The sequence below is a fragment of the Bufo gargarizans genome, chromosome 7 (genome assembly GCF_014858855.1).
Source record: "Bufo gargarizans isolate SCDJY-AF-19 chromosome 7, ASM1485885v1, whole genome shotgun sequence".
NCBI classification, from domain to species: Eukaryota; Metazoa; Chordata; class Amphibia; order Anura; family Bufonidae; genus Bufo; species Bufo gargarizans.
Window position 1 is genome coordinate 189,173,865 of NC_058086.1, and position 21,121 is coordinate 189,194,985.

General features: G+C 43.2%; 1 protein-coding gene across 2 annotated transcripts in view; it reads right to left on the minus strand.

Moving 5' to 3' along the window:
- Positions 1-2,984: 2,984 nt before the first annotated feature.
- FAM3D (FAM3 metabolism regulating signaling molecule D) overlaps positions 2,985-21,121 on the minus strand; it is a 74,478-nt gene continuing 56,341 nt past the window's right edge. For both annotated transcript variants that reach the window (XM_044301390.1, XM_044301391.1), the window contains exons 6-10: positions 19,518-19,576; positions 17,061-17,111; positions 16,190-16,274; positions 6,328-6,454; positions 2,985-3,180 (exon numbers count right to left, since the gene is read on the minus strand). In XM_044301390.1, the coding sequence (XP_044157325.1) occupies positions 3,091-3,180; positions 6,328-6,454; positions 16,190-16,274; positions 17,061-17,111; positions 19,518-19,576 (412 nt within the window). In that variant the 3' untranslated portion in view covers positions 2,985-3,090. The remainder of the gene's footprint in view (positions 3,181-6,327; positions 6,455-16,189; positions 16,275-17,060; positions 17,112-19,517; positions 19,577-21,121) is intronic.

Here is a 21,121-nt window from a genome sequence, read left to right on the forward strand (position 1 = left end):
GACAAGGATGTACAGTAAGCTAATTTTAAGTGTAACTGCCATTCTATTTTTATTTGTGTGATGTATAGGGGCAGTGATGCTGACCATTTTTGTAATATATTTTAATTACTGAAATTGTACATTTCTATTAGAAAAATAGCTCTAAAGTGGCCCATTTTGAGCCTTAGCAACGCTCCTCTGTCTTCTGTTTACATAACACGGTCAGTGTTGAGCAAATCTCCACATTTATGTAAACAGAAGACAGAGGAGCGGCGCTAAGGCTCAAAACGGGCCACTTTAGAGCTATTTTTCTAGCCCCTATATATTACACAAATAAAATAGAATGGCAGTTACACTTAAAATGAGTTTACTGTACATCCTTGTCTTGCACACCATATTGTTTCTCTGCAAATGCCCCCAAAAACAATTGTGCAATATGTTTTAAAAATGGATTCTGCTGTCTTTATGTGAAAACGGGCTCCTTATGTTCAGCCTGTCTATAGCGCCTTTCACTGCAGCACATACATGATCTGTACACCGCAGCCATGTATCTACAATAGGCACCGCAGTGAGCACAGGACTGGCAGGGACACACATCGCCGCTCCTGCCTGTGCCCGCTCCGCTGACACCTCTGCACAGCACATGGGAGCAGGATACCCTGTAATGAGTGGCTATGCTATGAATAAAATATATCACAAAAATTATTTTTATGGCATTTGTAATAGTTTTAAGTTTATTTTAAGGTACACTTTAAAGACTATGTGCAACTTTAATTTTTTTAATTATTGCATTATTCTACTTATTTTTCTCTAAAAAAAATTTTTTTATTGATCTTTATTAAATACATTTCAACAGTTTTTTCCTTTACAGCTTTCAGTTTCACTGCTTCTGCAGACTGTTCATTTCCCTCCCCAGTCAATCAGTCAGAGACTAACCTCTAGTTTCCTGACAGCTCATAAACATTCATTCAAGCTGAATTCTAATCAGTTTGATCATAATTTGTTTAATGATCATTCACTTTTAACTGGAGCAGTGCTGCAATAACCAGCTGCGTCCACTACAGAGCGGATAAAGCTGTGCAATAGGGGTGCAGAGGGTTGAGCCCCACCGATCAGATATTAATGACCAATCCTTTGGATAGACCATGAATCAAAAAATTCTGGACAGCCCTTTTATATCTATATAGTAAACTACAGTATTGTAACTTTATTTATTATATGGTGACCAGTACTAACCCAAATCTCCACATGGACTGAAGACAAAGAAGCGTAGTATATCATCAATAGTATATTTATTTCATCACATTATTAAAATTAACACACATGATAGTAATAGAGCAGGGATCAGGAACCTTCGGCACTCCAGCTGTTGTGAAACTACAACTCCCAGCATGCTCCTTTCACTTCTGTGGGAGTTCAGAGAACAGCCAAGGAAGTGTGCATGATGGGAGATGTAGTTTCACAACACCTGGAGTGCCGGAGGTTGCTGATCCCTTAATAGAGGGTATCCATGCTAGAAAGGTGCCATAACTATTGTATATGTCAATAAAGGGTCTGTTCAGCCAAGGAGCCAACTTAATCCATTCCTCCCACCTGTCCCAGATCCAGTGGGACAGTCCCAACTTTCGGCCTCTGACTCAGGCTGGCTGCTGCATGTTCTGACTTCAATGTATGTGTGTCTTTAAGAGGTAGTTATTTAACGCCCCCCGAGTGGCATTACCACTCCTACGCCCTTCTTCTATCTGTGAATGCTAATATAATGTTATCTTATGCATTTATTTCCAGGTCCCTAGACACTGTGCATTTATAATAATGTTATGTAATTGTTCATGTAATGTGCCTAGTTCACCAGCAGGTGGCAGCAACTATAGCAGAGATACACTTAGAGAGAATGGAACTCACCATTCCATTCTCCCCTCCTTTCCTGGTCAGAAGTGGGCCAGTCCTGTTTGCTACCAGAAGGAGGGGAAATATTTAGGTTACAACGTTGCTACAAAGTGGCACAAACCCAGTGTAAAGCAACCAGTGCCAACTCACTGGAAACAGGTAAACCTACAGAGAAACAAAAAAGAGTCTCTAAACGGCAGTATATACGAAAATAAGACTCTAGACTCCTTGTTGGAGCTGCCAGGATTCTAACCTATTCCCTGGCATAATCCAGAGTCAGACTACAGAGAGAAGTTGCAGCATCCTGCAGAAGCAGAGATTTCATTTAAGTCTGTTAGTATAGCAGAGCCAAAGAGAAACCGATGTATCAGAGTTGAGATTGTTTGCCTGCCAGAGGTAATGCTAAAGCCTGCTTGAACCAAGATAATGTCTGTAAACCGTTTGGAGAAACATTTATGCAAAGTAAAGCTGCCCTTGAACTTCATCACAAGGTCTGGACTGAAATATTTCAAATTCTTCAATTGTTCACCCTATTTGTCTGCTTCAGAGCCAACTCCTGGGGATCCAGCGTATCCAGGTAGGAGCACCGTGACACATGCACAAAACATTAAGGGACATTATAGGCCACCCTATATCACTCAGCCATTCCTACACCTGGGTACCAACATCATTTCTTGAAGGGACTCCATCCCGTTGTTTCTTCATTGCAACTGGCGTCACAAAACACTTATCTCATCTTAAAGGGACCCCTTGCGGACCACTGTTGTTGCAGTTACAGTGGGACACAATGATGACCGATCCCTGCTCCACCATTCCACTTCCGCCAGTTGTTTGGCACAATCAGTGCCGATACACTGACGTCATTGCGCCTACCACATTGACGAGAGCAGACCTTCAATGCACCGTTCATGGTGGTGGTATGGTTTAGGTGAGTATACAACATTGTGCATGGGTTGCACTTGTGGGGCATCACCCCTTAAGGCACTGGATATATATATCCTCTGCCTGGCAGAAATATACTGTTCACACCATTATACATTACCCCAACCATGGGACAAAATGTCTTCTGTAGTCTGGGCACCATTTTTGATGGAAAAAAAATGGGGAAAATGTCAGAGTTCCCATTGATCTCCTTTCTTTATTAAATAATAAAATATATACATCCACATGTAAACAGATTGCTGGGACATCCTGAAGGAGTCCAAACAGTAAATTAAGGCGACATTAGTCCATTTTCCTAGGAATACATCCACTAATTTCCAGAACTTCAGGCCATCCGTCATACTTATTGTTTTCCTTGTCATTTTTGATGTGCTGAACAGAAAGGAAAAAAATTTACAATTACCCTTCAGTGTTAAGAACTTTAGTTTACATAGGTCATAGACACGACGATCTGGGGGACACATTCATACAAATTAGCTATTAACAGGCGTCTCCCGTCTGCAAAAGTAAATTTCACTAGTGCTGTGGCATTGCTACAGAAAGGTTTGTAATGGTGGCAATCCAGCACTGGTGGGTCTGTTGTAATGAGTGTGTAACCTAGGAACCTTAAGGCCCCTTTCACACGGGCGAGTATCCCACGTGGATGCGATGCGTGAGTTGAACGCATTGCACCCGCACTGAATACCGACCCATTCATTTCTATGGGGCTGTTCACATGAGCAGTGATTTTCACACATCACTTGTGCGTTGTGTGAAAATCGCAGCATGCTCCTCTTTGCGCATTTTTCACACAACGCAGGCCCCATAGAAGTGAATGGGGTTGCGTGAAAATCGCAAACATCCGCAAGCAAGTGCGGATGCGGTGCGATTTTCACACACGGTTGCTAGGAGACGATCGGGATGGAGACCCGATCATTATTATTTTCCCTTATAACATGGTTATAAGGGAAAATAATAGCATTCTGAATACAGAATGCATAGTCAAATAGCGCTGGAGGGGTTAAAAAATAAATAAATAATAATTTAACTCACCTTTTTATCCACTTGATCACGCTGCCCGGCATCTCCTTCTGTCTTGATCTTAGCTCTGTGTAGCAACAAGGACCTTTGGTGATGTCACAGTCATCACATGATCTTTTACCATGGTGATGGATCATGTGATGACCAGAGTGACGTCACCACAGGTCCTGTTCCTGAAATGAATGCTCACCACAGGTCCTGTTCAGCAAAGGAGACAGAAGAGATGCCGGGCTACGCGATCAAGTGGACTAAGGTGAGTTACATTATTTTTTATTTTTTTTAACCCCTCCAGTGCTATTTTACTATGCATTCTGCATCCAATAACAGGTCTCAGAAGTGTCATGTCCCCAAGTGGCACATCGTTACTTGGGAACATGTCACTGCTGAGTCCAATCATAATAATAATTTTATTTTAATATAGCGCCAACATATTTTGCATTACTTTACAATTCAGGGGTTCATGTACAGTCCTAAATAACATAGCAACAGACAAGTCAATAATTAGAACAAGAGGAATGAGGGCCCTGCTCGCAAGAGCTTACAATCTATGGGGGGAAAGGGGTGAAACAAAAGGTAACAGTGCTGGTTTTGTACAATGGTCCAGCCATCTTGGGAAAATAGGGGAGCTGCATGAGCCAGTCAGCAGTCGACATCTGTAGTGCTTCTGGGTGCGGTGGAGAGTTTGGTGGAGGATCAGGTTCAGGAACGGATGATAAATGGGCCATGTATGGAGAGGAGTTAGATCAGGGGATGTGATAGGCCTCCCTAAGAAGATGTGTTTTTAGGGAGCACCTAAAACTGTGTATATTGTGATTTAACCTAATTTCTTGGGGTATGGCATTCCAGAGAACTGGTGCAGCTCGGGAGAAGTCTTGTAGCCGGGAGTTAGAGGTTTGGATTACAGTGGATGTCAGTAAATCGTTTGCAAAGCGTAGAGCACGGGTAGGATGGTAGACAGAGATGAGGAAGAGATGTAGGGGGACGCAGCACTGTGAATAGCTTTCTGGGTGAGAATGAACAGTTTACATTGGATTCTATACTGTATGGGAAACCAGTGGAATGACTGGCACAGAGTGGAGGCGTCGGAGTAGCGATTAGACAGATAGGCGACCCTGGCTGCTGCATTAAAGGGGTTCTGCAGTTTGTTTAAACTGATTATCTATCCTCTTGATAGATCATCAGCATCTGATCGTCGGAGGTCTGACCCCGCGATCGTCGGAGGTCTGGCGCCGCGGCTTTCTCACTGTTTACTGCAGGCCCAGTGACGTCACGACTAGTATCAACTGGCCTGGGCGCGGATAAGCTCTATTCAATTGAATGGAGCTTAGCCACGCCCAGGCTAGTGATACTAGTCGTGACGTCACTGGACCTGCGGTAAACAGCGAGAAGGCTGTGGTACTACTGCCAGCGCCGCTGCTTTCTCAAACAGCTGATCGGCGGGGGTCCCGTGGGTCGCACCCCCACCAATGAGATGCTGATGATCTATTCAGAGAATAGATCATCAGTTTAAACAAACTGCAGAACCCCTTTAAGGATAGATTGGAGAGAGGAAAGTCTGGTGAGGGGGAGGCCAATTACTAGTGAGTTACAGTAGAGTAGACCAGACACTCCAGGGGTTTAGAAATGAAGGAATGATTGGAGACAGGTCTGTAGTTAGTTGATTGGAGCGGCACACATGTCCCCATCCATGCAGGCTTGGACCTAATGAGTTGGAACCGAGCAGTGGGGAGCAAGTAAGTATAATTCTATTCACCTATCGGTAGGGTGTAGGTATACTAGATGGACCACCTACACCTTCCTTGACCTCCTTCAGAAAGCCATTCTGGAGTCTATCATCCCTAGGTGAAGATGGAGGAATTGGTGAATGGCATGGGTGGCCCTTTGGGCTACATTTTGTTTTTCTTACAGACAATCCTGCATATTGTGCATTCTTTTGTATATGATGTAATGAACTCAATGGGGGCATTTATCAATCACTTTACACCACAATTGTGGTGTAAAAAAGTCGCACATTATGGCGCACCGACTTTTTTTAGCTTCCCTACACTTTTTGAAGTGCCAAGAAAAGGGGGCATTTCACACCGCATTTACTATAACTTTTGCCAGAAAGTGCTGGAAGTTATAGCTGAAGTCTACGCCAGGATGTAGCTGGCGTAGACTTCAGTTTCTGGCTCACAGCAGGGCAGAGATGCGTCTGAAATGATAAGAGGCTTCTGCTTCTTAACAAATCAGGCGCATCTCACGCCAGTGCAGGGAGATCAAGACTGGCGAATGGATCCGCCAGTCTTGATATATCTCCCCCAATGAGTTAGTATACAGCAAGTTTTTGATACAGACAAACTCTAAATTAGGAAAATCAGATCTCACTGGTAAAACCATGAGTGGCCTGAGTCTATCTGAGCAAGACTGGTTCTTCTTAGTAGCCCTCTACTCTGACGCACAAAAGGAACCCCTTTTATGGTGTCTATATGCCCCAATAACGCCAGACATTAACATTACCTGTTCAAAGGGGCTTTTGTTCCTTAATCCTTTCCCTCCGACAAAGGTCCAGGAGTCTCGGAATCCCAGTTTCTTAGCAAAACTGCTTCCATAACTGGTAAACAGATCTCTGGCTTTATCATTTAGTCTAAAGTTGGAACATAAATAAAATGGTATGGTTACTCCTCTGTAGGTATACCGTAGCCAGGCTGCAGATAACCATCACTATTGATTCATTTCGGGGCTGACAAAAGAATATATGCAATTTTACAGCATTTGAATAACTGGTCTGATCCCCAAAGGGCACTTGGTCCCAGTATCTGTATCTGCAGTGAGGTGGATATCTCCTCAGCAAGACTTCAGAGGAAAGAAGTTGTTATAAAAGTAGTTAAAAATAGTAACATAGTATATAAGGCCGAAAAAATACATTTGTCCACCCAGTTCGGCCTGTTATCCTGCAAGTTGATCCAGAGGAAGGCAAAAAAAAAAAAAAAAACAGTGAGGTAGAAGCCAATTTTCCCCACTTTAGGGTAATAAAAAATTCCTTCCCGACTCCAATCAGGCAATCAGACTAACTCCCTGGATCAACAACCCCTCTCTAGTAGCTCCATTCACTCCAAAACCTAGCTAAGGCTATGGCCACCCCTGCATTTTAGCATTCTAGTACTCCGGATCCTCACTCATAATGGGATCTGTTGGGCTCCGCCAAGAATGCTGACTCTGCCAGAAAAAATAAAATAAAAAAAATGCTGCTTGCCAGCTGTACCGGCCAACTCTGGTGGATCTGATAACGCGGCAGCTCATCTGTGCCTTGCACCTAGAACAAGTGAACACAGTTCAAGGACTTTGTGGATTAGTCGTCAGTAGGTACAATGACTTATACCAATTATCTCACAGACTGATCCGGAAACTGAGATTTATTTCTCCCATTATGGTGTACCACAGACGGTCAAGAAACTGCCCAAAACTGCTACTTAGAGGCTTAGAAGTAATGAACTCAGTACCCCATGATACACATAAGAAGTAGCTAAGGAGGATTCACAGTCATTAAACCTGTTCCTGACAAAAAGTTTCAACCATGTTCAACTTTAAAGGGGTAGTCCAGCATTAGAAAAGGGGTATCTTTTTTTTCTTCCTAAAAGAAGGAGGTTCCAGCAGTTGGACTTCCATTGATCAGAACGCAATGACATATCTTATACGGCATACATATTAGGACATCGTCAGACATCATCCACAACTCCATCCTCCGTCAGGCAAAACTCCATCAGCCCTCAGACATCAGACAAAACTCCGTCCTCCGTCAGACAAAACTCCATCAGCCCTCAGACATCAGACAAAACTCCGTCCTCCATCACCCAAAACTCCATCAGACCTCAGACATCAGACAAAACTCCGTCCTCCGTCAGACAAAACTCCATCAGCCCTCAGACATCAGACAAAACTCCGTCCTCCATCACCCAAAACTCCATCAGACCTCAGACATCAGACAAAACTCCGTCCTCCGTCAGACAAAACTCCATCAGACCTCAGACATCAGACAAAACTCCGTCCTCCGTCAGACAAAACTCCATCAGCCCTCAGACATCAGACAAAACTCCGTCCTCCGTCAGACAAAACTCCATCAGCCCTCAGACATCAGACAAAACTCCGTCCTCCATCAGACAAAACTCCATCAGACCTCAGACATCAGACAAAACTCCGTCCTCCGTCACCCAAAACTCCATCAGACCTCAGACATCAGACAAAACTCCGTCCTCCCTAACTCAAAATACGCCCTACTACACACACTCTTCACCTGACGGAGCTGCTAGCTGCTGGAGAGGCAAAGGACCTGTGATGACATCATGACCATGTGACGAGTCACGTGTGTGGGAGGGGTCAGATGTGCACAGCAGCTGGTAGAGTGTACAGAACAGTAGCCATCAAATAGAGCTCTGTACTAGAGATGTGTGTGTAACCTGCATGTAGCAGAGCTGTGTACTGTGTTACAGAGATGTGTGTGTAACCTGCATGTAGCAGAGCTGTGTACTGTGTTATAGAGATGTATGTGTAACCTGCATGTAGCAGAGCTGTGTACTGTGTTACAGAGATGTACGTGTAACCTGCAGGTAGCAGAGCTGTGTACTGTGTAGCAGATCTGTATGTGTAACCTGCATGTAGCAGAGCTGTGTACTGTGTAGCAGAGCTGTATGTGTAACCTGCATGTAGCAGAGCTGTGAACTGTGTAGCAGAGCTGTATGTGTAACCTGCATGTAGCAGTGCTGTGTACTGTGTATCAGAGCTGTATGTGTAACCTGCATGTAGCAGAGCTGTGTACTGTGTTACAGAGATGTATCTGCAACCTGCAGGTAGCAGAGCTGTGTACTGTGTAGCAGATCTGTATGTGTAACCTGCATGTAGCAGAGCTGTGTACTGTGTTACAGGGATGTATGTGCAACCTGCAGGTAGCAGTGTTGTGTACTGTGTAGCAGAGATGTGTACTGTGTTACAGAGATGTGTGTGTAGCCTGCATGTAGCAGAGCTGTGTACTGTGTATATAGAGCAGTGTGTGTAACAGCATGTAGCAGAGCTGTGTACTGTGTTACAGAGATGTGTGTGTAACCTGCATGTAGAAGTGCTGTGTACTGTGTAGCAGAGCTGTATGTGTAACCTGCATGTAGCAGAGCTGTGTACTGTGTTACAGAGATGTATGTGTAACCTGCACGTAGCAGAGCTGTGTACTGTGTTAAAGAGCTGTATGTGTAACCTGCATGTAGCAGGCTGCGTACTGTGTTACAGAGCTGTATGTGTAACCTGCATGTAGCAGAGCTGTGTACTGTGTATATAGAGCAGTGTGTGTAACAGCATGTAGCAGAGCTGTGTACTGTGTTACAGAGATGTGTGTGTAACCTGCATGTAGAAGTGCTGTGTACTGTGTAGCAGAGCTGTATGTGTAACCTGCATGTAGCAGAGCTGTGTACTGTGTTACAGGGATGTATGTGCAACCTGCAGGTAGCAGAGCTGTGTACTGTGTATATAGAGCAGTTTGTCTAACCGCATGTAGCAGAGCTGTGTACTGTGTTACAGAGATGTGTGTGTAACCTGGGAACTATAAAAAAGTGTAAAAAAAAAACATAAATATTCAGATCACCCCCCTTTTCCCAAAATTAAAATAAAAGACACATCATGGGTTTCGCAATGTGTAAAAACGCCCATTGTATAAAAATATATTCCCCATACGGCAACCAGCAAAACAGAAAAAAAAAGAGTCCAAATGTCCGATTCGCCGTTTTTCGTCACTTCATTTGCTACAAAAATGTAAATAAAAAGTGATCAAAAAGTCTTAAACACCCCAGAATGGTATCAGTAAAAAGTTTAGATTGCCCCTCAAAAAATGAGCCCCCATCCAGCTCTGTACACATAATTACAAAAAAGTTATGGGGCTCAAAATATGGCGACAAAAAAAATCGGATATTTTTATTTTTTTAACACTATTAAAACGCAAGAAAAACTATACATATAAGGTATTGCCGGATTCGATCTGACCTGTAGAATAAAAGTAACCAGTCAGTTTTATCGCACATCGAATGTCGTAAATAGAAATCACGTAAAACTGTGGTGGAATTGCTTTTTTTTTTCAACAGGAAGAATAGGCAGTTTTACCATCTGAGAAAATAAAGACCCTCATCCATAACTACCACAAAAGACTTCAAGCTGTCATTGATGCTAAAGGGGGCAATACATGGTATTAATAACTGGGGTGTGTAAACTTCTGACCAGGGTCATTTGGGGAGTTTGTGTTGTGATTATGATTTATAAAGAGTAAACACCGTTGTTTGACATAAATGGCTTCAGCCGACCACTAACCACGAGCGAGAGAGAAGTGTCTGTGGTATCAATCATATTCTCTGAACAATGGTTAAAGGGGTATTCTCATCTTAATGATCACTCTTAAATCTGTTAATGATTTGACAGTGATAATTTTTCTAAATACATTTTATTACCCAATTCCCATCCTTTTTTAGAAAATAAGTCCCCTCTTACCTGATCGTTGTCTTTGGTCTCCCCTGGTTACGGCCACCTCTCCTGTCGAATCCAGCCGGGCCACGCTTGCGCAGAAGACGGAAAATTCTCTCCCGGCTGGGCCGCGCAATGTCCTGAACGCGCATGCCGCTGCGCATGCGCCATGATGACTTCTTCCTGGCCAGTATAGTACAGAGCCGCGAATGCGCACGCCGACTCTGTACTATACAGGCCAGGAATAAGTCACCATGGCACATGCGCAGCGCTGTGCGCGTTCAGGACATTGCGCGGCCCGGCCGGGAGAGAATCTTCAGTCTTCTGCGCAAGCGCGGCCCGGCCGGGAGAAGAATACAGGAAGTGAACGTCACGCTCAAGGAAGGTAAGTATGAAAAAGGGAAGATGAGAATACCCCTTTAAGAAATCATAAATTCTGCAAGTGTATGTAAACTTATCAGCACAACTGTAAGTAGCTGTGTGATATAAATCTGTGGAATATGGGAAGCACAAGAGGATGTGCACCTTAAATCCCATCTTTGTAAGGCCTCTTGCACATGGTCGCTGTGTGCCTGTAGTTGTATTGTGGACCACATACGGCGGTTCCGCAATACACAGGGCACCAGCCGTGTGCATCCCGCATCCGTGATGTCGACCCATTCACTTGAACGGAACAGAAACACGGATCGGATCCCCACAGAAGCACTACAGAGTGCTTCCGTGGTGTTTCTGGCCGTGCCTCCGCACAGCAAAAAAGTAGAACATATTCACGGACCTATTCAAGTTGAATGGGTCTGGATCTGTCCCGGCTGCTGCACGCACGTTGCCCGTGCATTGGGGACTGCAAATTGCTGTCCCCAATGCACGGAATGGACCAACAACGTTCATGTGCAAGAGGCCTAACACTTGTGATCTGTGTGAAGCGGCATATATGCATTCATGTTGCATGTATTTATTAATTAGGGTTACCAATTCTGAGTAACTTGGAGTGACAGGAGATTTACAGAATCAGATTTTTTTTTTTTGTCGTCATATTTTGAGCTCTATAACTTTTTTGTAATTATGTGTACGGCGCTGGGTGGGGGCTCATTTTTTGCGGGGCAATCTGAACTTTTCACTGATACCATTCTGGGGTGTTTAAGACTTTTTGATCGCTTTTTATTTACATTTTTGTAGCAAATGAAGCGACCAAAAACGGCGAATCGGACATTTGGACTCTTTTTTTTCTTCTGTTTTGCCGTTTGCCGTATGGGGAATATATTTTTATACAATGGGTGTTTTTACACATTGCGACACCCATGATGTGTATTTTTTTATTTTTTTTTATTTTCATTTTGGGAAAAGGGGGGTGATCTGAATTTTTTTGTTTTATTTTACACTTTTTTATAGTTCCCAGGTTACACACACATCTCTGTTACACAGTAAAAAGCTCTGCTACATGCGGTTACACACACATCTCTGTAACACAGTACACAGCACTGCTACATGCAGGTTGCACATACATCCCTGTAACACAGTACACAGCCTGCTACATGCAGGTTACACATACAGCTCCGCTACACAGGACACAGCTCTGATACATGCAGATTACACATACAGCTCTGCTACACAGTACACAGCTCTGCTACATTCAGGTTACAAATACAGCTCTGCTACACAGTACACAGCACTGCTACATGCAGGTTACACATACAGCTCTGCTACACAGTACACAGCTCTGCTACATGCAGGTTACACATACAGCTCTGCTACACAGTACACAGCTCTGCTACATGCAGATTACACATACAGCACTGCTACACAGTACACAGCTCTGCTACATGCAGGTTACACATACAGCTCTGCTTCACAGTACACAGCTCTGCTACATGCAGGTTACACATACAGATCTGCTACACAGTACACAGCTCTGCTACCTGCAGGTTACACATACATCTCTGTAACACAGTACACAGCTCTGCTACATGCAGGTTACACATACAGCTCTGCTACACAGTACACAGCACTGCTACATGCAGGTTACACATACAGCTCTGCTACACAGTACACAGCACTGCTACATGCAGGTTACACATACAGCACTGCTACACAGTACACAGCTCTGCTACATGCAGGTTACACATACAGCTCTGCTACACAGTATACAGCTCTGCTACATGCAGGTTACACATACAGATCTGCTACACAGTACACAGCTCTGCTACCTGCAGGTTACACATACAGATCTGCTACACAGTACACAGCTCTGCTACCTGCAGGTTACACATACATCTCTGTTACACAGTACACAGCTCTGCTACATGCAGGTTACACATACAGATCTACTACACAGTACACAGCTCTGCTACCTGCAGGTTACACATACAGATCTGCTACACAGTACACAGCTCTGCTACCTGCAGGTTATACATACAGATCTGCTACCTGCAGGTTACACATACATCTCTATAACACAGTACACCACTCTGCTACATGCAGGTTACACATACATCTCTGTAACACAGTACACAGCTCTGCTACCTGCAGGTTACACATACATCTCTGTAACACAGTACACAGCTCTGCTACATGCAGGTTACACATACAGATCTACTACACAGTACACAGCTCTGCTACCTGCAGGTTACACATACAGATCTGCTACACAGTACACAGCTCTGCTACCTGCAGGTTACACATACAGATCTGCTACCTGCAGGTTACACATACATCTTTGTAACACAGTACACAGCTCTGCTACATGCAGGTTACACACACATCTCTAGTACAGAGCTCTATTTGATGGCTACTGTTCTGTACACTCTACCAGCTGCTGTGCACATCTGACCCCTCCCACACACGTGACTCGTCACATGGTCATGACGTCATCACAGGTCCTTTGCCTCTCCAGCAGCTAGCAGCTCCGTCAGGTGAATAGTGTGTGTAGTAGGGCGTATTTTGAGTTAGGGAGGACGGAGTTTTGGCTGATGCCTGATGGAGGACGGAGTTTTGTCTGATGTCTGAGGTCTGATGGAGTTTTGCCTGACGGAGGACGAAGTTTTATCTGATGTCTGAGGTCTGATGGAGTTTTGCCTGACGGAGGACGGAGTTTTGTCTGATGTCTGATGTCTGAGGTCTGATGGAGTTTTGCCTGACGGAGGACGGAGTTTTGTCTGATGTCTGAGGTCTGATGGAGTTTTGGGTGACGGAGGACGGAGTTTTGTCTGATGTCTGAGGTCTGATGGAGTTTTGCCTGACGGAGGACGGAGTTTTGTCTGATGTCTGAGGTCTGATGGAGTTTTGGGTGACGGAGGACGGAGTTTTGTCTGATGTCTGAGGTCTGATGGAGTTTTTGGTGACGGAGGACGGAGTTGTGTCTGATGTCTGAGGTCTGATGGAGTTTTGCCTGATGGAGGACGGAGTTTTGTCTGATGTCTGAGGTCTGATGGAGTTTTGGGTGACGGAGGACGGAGTTGTGTCTGATGTCTGAGGTCTGATGGAGTTTTGCCTGATGGAGGACGGAGTTTTGTCTGATGTCTGAGGTCTGATGGAGTTTTGTCTGACGGAAGACGGAGTTTTGTCTGATGTCTGATGGAGTTTTGCCTGACGGAGGACGGAGTTTTGTCTGATGTCTGAGGGCTGATGGAGTTTTGCCTGACGGAGGATGGAGTTGTGGATGATGTCTGACGATGTCCTAATATGTATGCCGTAAAGTCACATGTAGGAAAAACCCTTTTATTACATGAGGTATCCCAATTCATATATCACTGTAAAGGGGCTGTCTCATCAAGGCAAGTCAAAGCCAAATCAATCTGGTCTGTTTTTTTTACACTGCAAAATCCGCCCAAAAAATGCATGTGCTTTTTTTTTGTATGTTTTATTGCATTTTTTTGCTGCATTTGGTGGTATTTTTGTGCCTTTTTTTTTACAAATTGATTTTTTCAGTTGTTTTTATTTGGAAAGCATGTGTTTTTAACACCCTAAGACCTCATGCACACGGCCGTTGTTTGGGTCCGCATCCGTTGCTCCGTCCTGTGACCCTGTTTTGCGGACAAGAATAGGCATTTCTACAATGGGCCGCCTGTTCCGTTCTGCAAATTGCGGAAGGCACATGGGCGGCTTCCGTTTTTTGCGGATCCGCTGTTTGCGGACTGCAAAAAGTTGACCGGTCGTGTGCATGAGGCCTAAGGTGGATATTTATCCCCCCTCTACTGCTTGATTTTGGCTTAAAAAAGTCACAAAACTTTTGCAACATTTTTAAATGTGTTTGCAACAAAATTTTGTAATAACTGGTGCTTACATGCTGCCCTCGCCAGTTTCCAAAAAGGGGAGTGACAAGGGCAGGCTATAGGAGGAGCCATTGCCCCGGCACAATTATCATAACGTATACCAGACACTGGCCTAAACGATGACTGAAATCTACAGCAGCCATGAGCTGGAGTAGACATCATTCAGGCACATGGACTGTCGGAGGAGGCATTTAAAGCACTGCAAGCGCTAAGCAAGACGAATCCGTCATGACTCACAATGTAACTCAACGACACAAAAGAAAACGGATCCGTCTCCTTTGACCAACAATGGTTTTAGAGACTGATACGTCATGGCTTTTTTAGAGATAATACAACCAGATCCGTTCATAACGGATGCAGATGGTTCTATTATCGTGACGGAAGGGTTTTTACTGATCCATGACGAATCCATCAAAAACGCTGATGTGAAAGTAGCTTTAGTCGTTTCTGGACCAATATCCGGAGAGGATTATTTGAGGTGTTTAGTAGAGATATTCCCTTGTCAGCACCTGTATACTAGCTTTTAATAATACGGCCTATAAGCTTCTACAGTATATCCTGATGTCTGCGGGAATACATATTGCCTTCAGGTGGCAGTCTCCTTTGGAGGTTATCCATAGGGTCAACAGAATCTCATTACGCAAGAAAATGAATGCTACTCTAAATGATACCAGAGAACGATTTTCAACAGATGGAGCCCATGGATGACCTGTGCCAATTCTCCTAATTTATTGTACTTTATGTCTTTATGACCCCATATGACGAGCCGTGGAAGCCTTCATTATTCTATCTTTCTTTCCCATCCCTACTACTTTTCCTCTAGGACCAGGAGAGTCGGGGGAGCTGAGCCTTTACAGATACCATGTTACCCATACTACTCTTATTCTCTTACTGTTTGGGAATAGTTTTGTCATCATACATGAGGCTTTTTCAAATCATATTTGGCTTTACCCATTACTATTGGATGCTTATATTCCTTTACGTATGTCATATTCAGCATACTCTCTGATCTTTTGTAGATGCTAGTTTGCCAACAAATACTTTTTTGAAACATAAGTGTTTTTTTCAGGCATTTGATATTGATGGCCTATGCTCAGGATTGGCATTAATATTTGATCAGTCAGGGTCTGACACCCCAGTCAGGGCCTAAATATGTACTGCCCCCACCCCATCTGACATCATTTCCTCTTTAGATGTAAAAAAAAGGTTTAAAAAAATAACACATAGCGGGGCAAAAAAAAATGGGTAGATATTTATAGCAAAAAACACCAGAAAATTAGCAAAAAATTCTATAAATCTGATCTTTAAAAATGCGCCAAGGAACCATAAAAAAAAATCAACCAGTGGAAAACACTGTGTTTCATAATTCCCATAGACACAAACTGATATCTAGAGATGGTGTTTAAAATAATTTGCCTATAAAAAAAGTGCAGAAAAAACCCAAAAGGTTGCAAAATCGGTAGAATAAAAATATGTGTGAAAACACCCCTGATGTGCTATTCTTTTAGAATTAAATAATGACCTGTCTATTTATGAAATTTTGTAACTGGGGATAGGGTGCAATGTGAGCGCCAAGTATACTATGTGTCATATGTGAAACAGCATCTCGTACGACTTACTTTGTGCCTGGATCATCAAATGATGCAATAAATATTAAGGTGCCCTCTTTTACTGGTTCCAAGAACTTGAGAACCTCCTTAACATCTAGGAGAAGACAAGATGCATACCATTACTAGGATCATTTACTAAGGAAATCAAAAATAAAGGTTAACCCCTTAGTAATCAACCCTAATGACCAAGCAATTTTATGTTTTTTCAGGGTTTTTTTTCATCGTGGCATTCTAAGAGCCACAGATTTTTATTTTTCCATTGGTTACCATATTCTGTGGGTCAGTGCAGAGAGAGCGACTGCTGGAGATATATAGTGAGATGTCTCATTGATAACTATGGTCAATGAGGTGTCTCCTGCTCTCAGATGAGCGAGTGTCACGTTCTAGACTCGCAGCGCAACACCTGTCCTGAACTTCCAGCACTGCCGGGGTCGCATTGCATTATATTGGTTTATGATGCTATGTAAATGTAACCCTTACAGTTCTGGAATGTATTGGATAACACTGACAACATTATGTCAGTGTTATCCAAAACATTCCAGAACTGTAAGGGTTACATAGCATCATAAATTAATATAATGCTATGCGACCCCGGCAGTGCTGGAAGTTCAGGACAGGTGTTGCGCTGTGAGTCTAGAACGTGACACCCGCTCGTCTGAAAGCGGCCTTAATGTGCTCATGGTGCCTCCAGAACAATGGACTCCAAGCATTCTGCCTTCTTTCAGAAAAAATGAATAATCGGATAATGTGAAAGGGAAGGTGCACACGATATCACATGATACAAGATACAACGTCATACATGTTCCTGCTATCACAATAGTATCCTACTGTTCTTTAGACAGCTGTAACAAAAAGCTAAATTAATGATGGTATAACTTACCCCCGGAATACATATCAAAATGACCTGTTTTTAGAAGCTCCGTCGTGCTGGCTACAAGTAAATGAGAAAAATGACGTAAATAATATGGTATAGGAGAAATAAACTTTTATCTAGCATCTCCTCCACCAAAAAGCTGTTATATGTCACCTTGACTTGTCTATAAGGAGTGAAGGAAGGTTGGGCCTCCACCAGTCAGACCTTCTATGATGATGGCACATACAGGTGAAACTCGAAAAATTAGAATATCGTGCAAAGTTCATTTATTTCAGTAATGCAACTTAAAAGGTGAAACTAACACATGAGACTCATTACATGCAAAGCGACATATATCAAGCCTTTATTTGTTATAATTTGGACGATTATGGCTTACAGTTTATGTAACCCCAAAGTCACAATCTCAGGTCCCCTTTGCTCAGGGGGTAGGGATTAATTAGCCGACTAGAGTGCGACACTTTGAGCCTAGAATATTGAACCTTTTCACAAAATTCAAATTTTAAGCTGCATTAATGCAATTTATTTTAATTTGCATTGCTCAAAAATATGGACTTTTGCACGATATTCTAATTTTTCGAGTTTCACCTGTATATCTGTAGGGGGAATACTCCTTTAAGGGTCTGACATGCTGCTCTATGGAATGGGAAAGGAGGAAAGTTTATCTAAGGCCAAGGTACATGAGCGAGTTTGTTACAGCACCACCCAATGAACAAAAACTGTGGTGGATTAGTGTGAGCTCACGTCACCGCTGTACATCTCTGTTGTTCTGCTGCCTTATAGAAGCAGAACAATGGAGAGAACAGAAATGCCAGATTTGGGACATAACTGTAACGAACAGAGCTGAAAGGAGTCCATTGACTACAATGAGGTCTGTTCAGTTTTCTGTTCTGCAGCCTATATTTTACCGGACAAAAAAAAGTCACAGAATCTGAGATGGAGGCCACAAATGGAGGTTCAATGCAGATGTGAACAAGTCGTTATTAAACCCTTTCAAATACCGTATTTTTCAGCCCATAAGACGCACCTCTATTTACTAAAACAACAGGAAACAGTTAGGCCCCTTGCAGATGAGCGTTTGTCACGCTGCGAGTCTGCAGCTCCCGGCCTGACCTCCCAGCGCTGAAGGGGTCACATAGCATTATATTGATTTACAATGCTATGTAACCCTTACAGTTCTGGAATGTATTGAATAACACTGACAGCATTATGTCAGTGTCATTTATTACATTCCAGAACTGTAAGGGTTACATATAGCATCATAAATCAGTATAATGCTATGTGACCCAGTCAGTGCTGGGAGGTCAGGCCGTCTGTAAGGGGCCTTACTTTCTAATAATTACATCAGTTAACCAATTAGTCACTGCTCATACTTCTTGTAATTCCATTGGTTAAATTAGATTAAGCCAGTTACCCATCCTTACCTGCTTAAATACCTCTTTTCTTTATTAACCCTTTCAACATTATCTTACTTCATATTTAACAACATATTAATGTCATATCAATCCTTTTTTATATAAAACCCATTCAATTTTACCTGTACACACTATAAGGCCTAGTTCACACGAACGTATGGCTTTTATCGTTTTTTGCGATCCGTTTTTCACAGATCCGCTGTTCCGTTTTTGAGTTCCGTTGTGTTTAAGTTTCCTTTCCGTTTTTCCATCCGTTTTTCCGTATGCCATGTACAGTATACAGTAATTACATGCTGTATGTGCTGGGCATAAAATTTTCAATAGATGGTTCAGAAAAAACTGAACCGATACGGAAGACATACGGATGCATTTCCGTATATGTTCCGTTTTTTTGCGGACCCATTGACTTGAATGGAGCCATGGAACATGATTTGCGGCCAAATATAGGACATGTTATATCTTTCAACGGAACGGAAAAACGGAAATACGGAAACGGAATGCATACGGAACACATTCCGTTTTTTTTTGCGGAAACATTGAAATGAACGGAACACAAAAAAATGGCCCGTACACTCGCAAAAAAAAAAGTTTGTGTGAACTAGGCCAAACTTTCCTTGTGTTCCTAACCTGCCCATCCCTAACTGCTTTTATGCTCCCTACATCCCTTCCAATACCAGGAGTGCAGGCCAACCACCTGTCCATAAGGCCGGTTTAGTCAACATACCTTGTAATGGCAGCATTGTGTACAAGACCAGCTCTCTATCCAGAAAGACCTGAGAGCCTATACGTCTGAATTGCCTACATGGGGTGAATGGCCTGGGGGGGGGGGGGGGGGGTGACCATGCTGATTATTATTAAGTTGACAAAAATTCTAACCTCATTTTTGGATGCCAAGTAACTCTCTTCTCTCACTTTTTAGGAGGGGTGCATACAAATTTTGCATTGCTATTTTGGCAAACAGAGGTGCGTCTTATAAGCAGAAAAATCCGGTAAATATAAATATACACATATAAACTAAGTGCAGGAATAAAATATAATGTCCACATTTTACCATTTACTAGTGCAATATTCAGTCCTCTTCCAATGTTGTTTTTCACGCTACTCATAAGCCTGAAATTTTAAGCAAAAATAAAAAATCAGAACATAATGGATTTGCTTCATATTACATGCTACTTAGATCCTATTTAACCACAGTAACAGATCCTAGAATATAATATACATTTTAACCTTAAAGGGGTGGTCCAGGTTTAGAAAAACATGGCTGCTGTCTTTCAAAAACGGAGTCACACCTGTTCACATGTTGTGCATGGTACTACACCTCAGTCCTATTCACTTCAATGGAGCTTCACTGCAATACCGGGCACAACCTTGGCCAAGTGTGGAGCTGTTTTTGCAACCAAGCTGCCATATTTTGTAACCCTATACAATCCCTTTAACGCCTGTGATCTTATGCTCACAGATTGATAAGACCTGCCATTAATATAACAAGGCTTTAATTACTCTGGGCTAGTCTTAAGGTGGGGAAAGTGTTTAATAACCTAAAAACAATAGTGCATACTAATTGTAGGAGCGTATTTTACAGGAGACATACTCTATATACTTACTGGTTGGGTGATCATTGATGTGAAGATACAAAAAAAAACAAAAAATAACAATTGGAGGAGAATAAAACCCGAGTGGCCGGGTATCTCAGGCAGAATAAACTACTCGCCTGGGAATATAAGTAGATACAGTAATTGCATGAAGCATTCAAAAATGTAATGACGCCAATGCATATAAGCCTATACACACTGTGTATATCCCCAGTGGCAGTTAGTAAAAGAAGCCGGACAGGTTAATTGCCGGTGAACAAGCGATATAGCATCCAATCGTAGTGCTGTCACGGACAATAGTGTCCATTGTGAATTAACACTCTATGGTCGGAGTAGATGGGGCACGTTGTCAGCTGTGTATACAGTATACAGGCCCCCACCCTATACAGGCCCCCCACACTATACAGGCCCCCCACACAGTATACAGACCCACACAGTATACAGCCCCACACAGTATACAGGCCCCCCACACTATACAGCCCCACACACTATACAGCCCCACACACTATACAGGCCCCACACACTATACAGGCCCCCCACACTATACAGCCCCACACAGTATACAAGCCCCACACAGTATACAGGCCCCCCACAGTATACAGCCCCACACTATACAGTGGTTTACAGTATATTAGCATAACAGCCCCTGAGTGTCACCTTTTTATGATATAATCTTCACACAAAAAAGCTCCACAGTTAAGGCAAACTTCACCTGCAACACTCCTGCTAGGACCTGTGATGACCTCATAGCCATGTGACCAGTAATATTGCTAGGTTACTGGTCACATGGTGATGATGTCATTAAGGTCCTAGATCACATTCACAGCTCTAACACAGTACGATGCCGGGACTCAGTGCCAGCAGGCATAGCAGCACCCCCTGTGAAGCTGACAGCCTGACACCCGGGGCAGTGGCTAGCAGGGCTCAAGAGGCAGCTGCCCCTTTTGCCCCTTGGTAAAGACAGCCCTGCCCATGAGCTGCTTTGGGTGCCACCCTGCCGTGAACACGATTTCTCATCATCATCATAATCCTCAGCCTCCAGAACTGTGTCCTGGTTGAACAG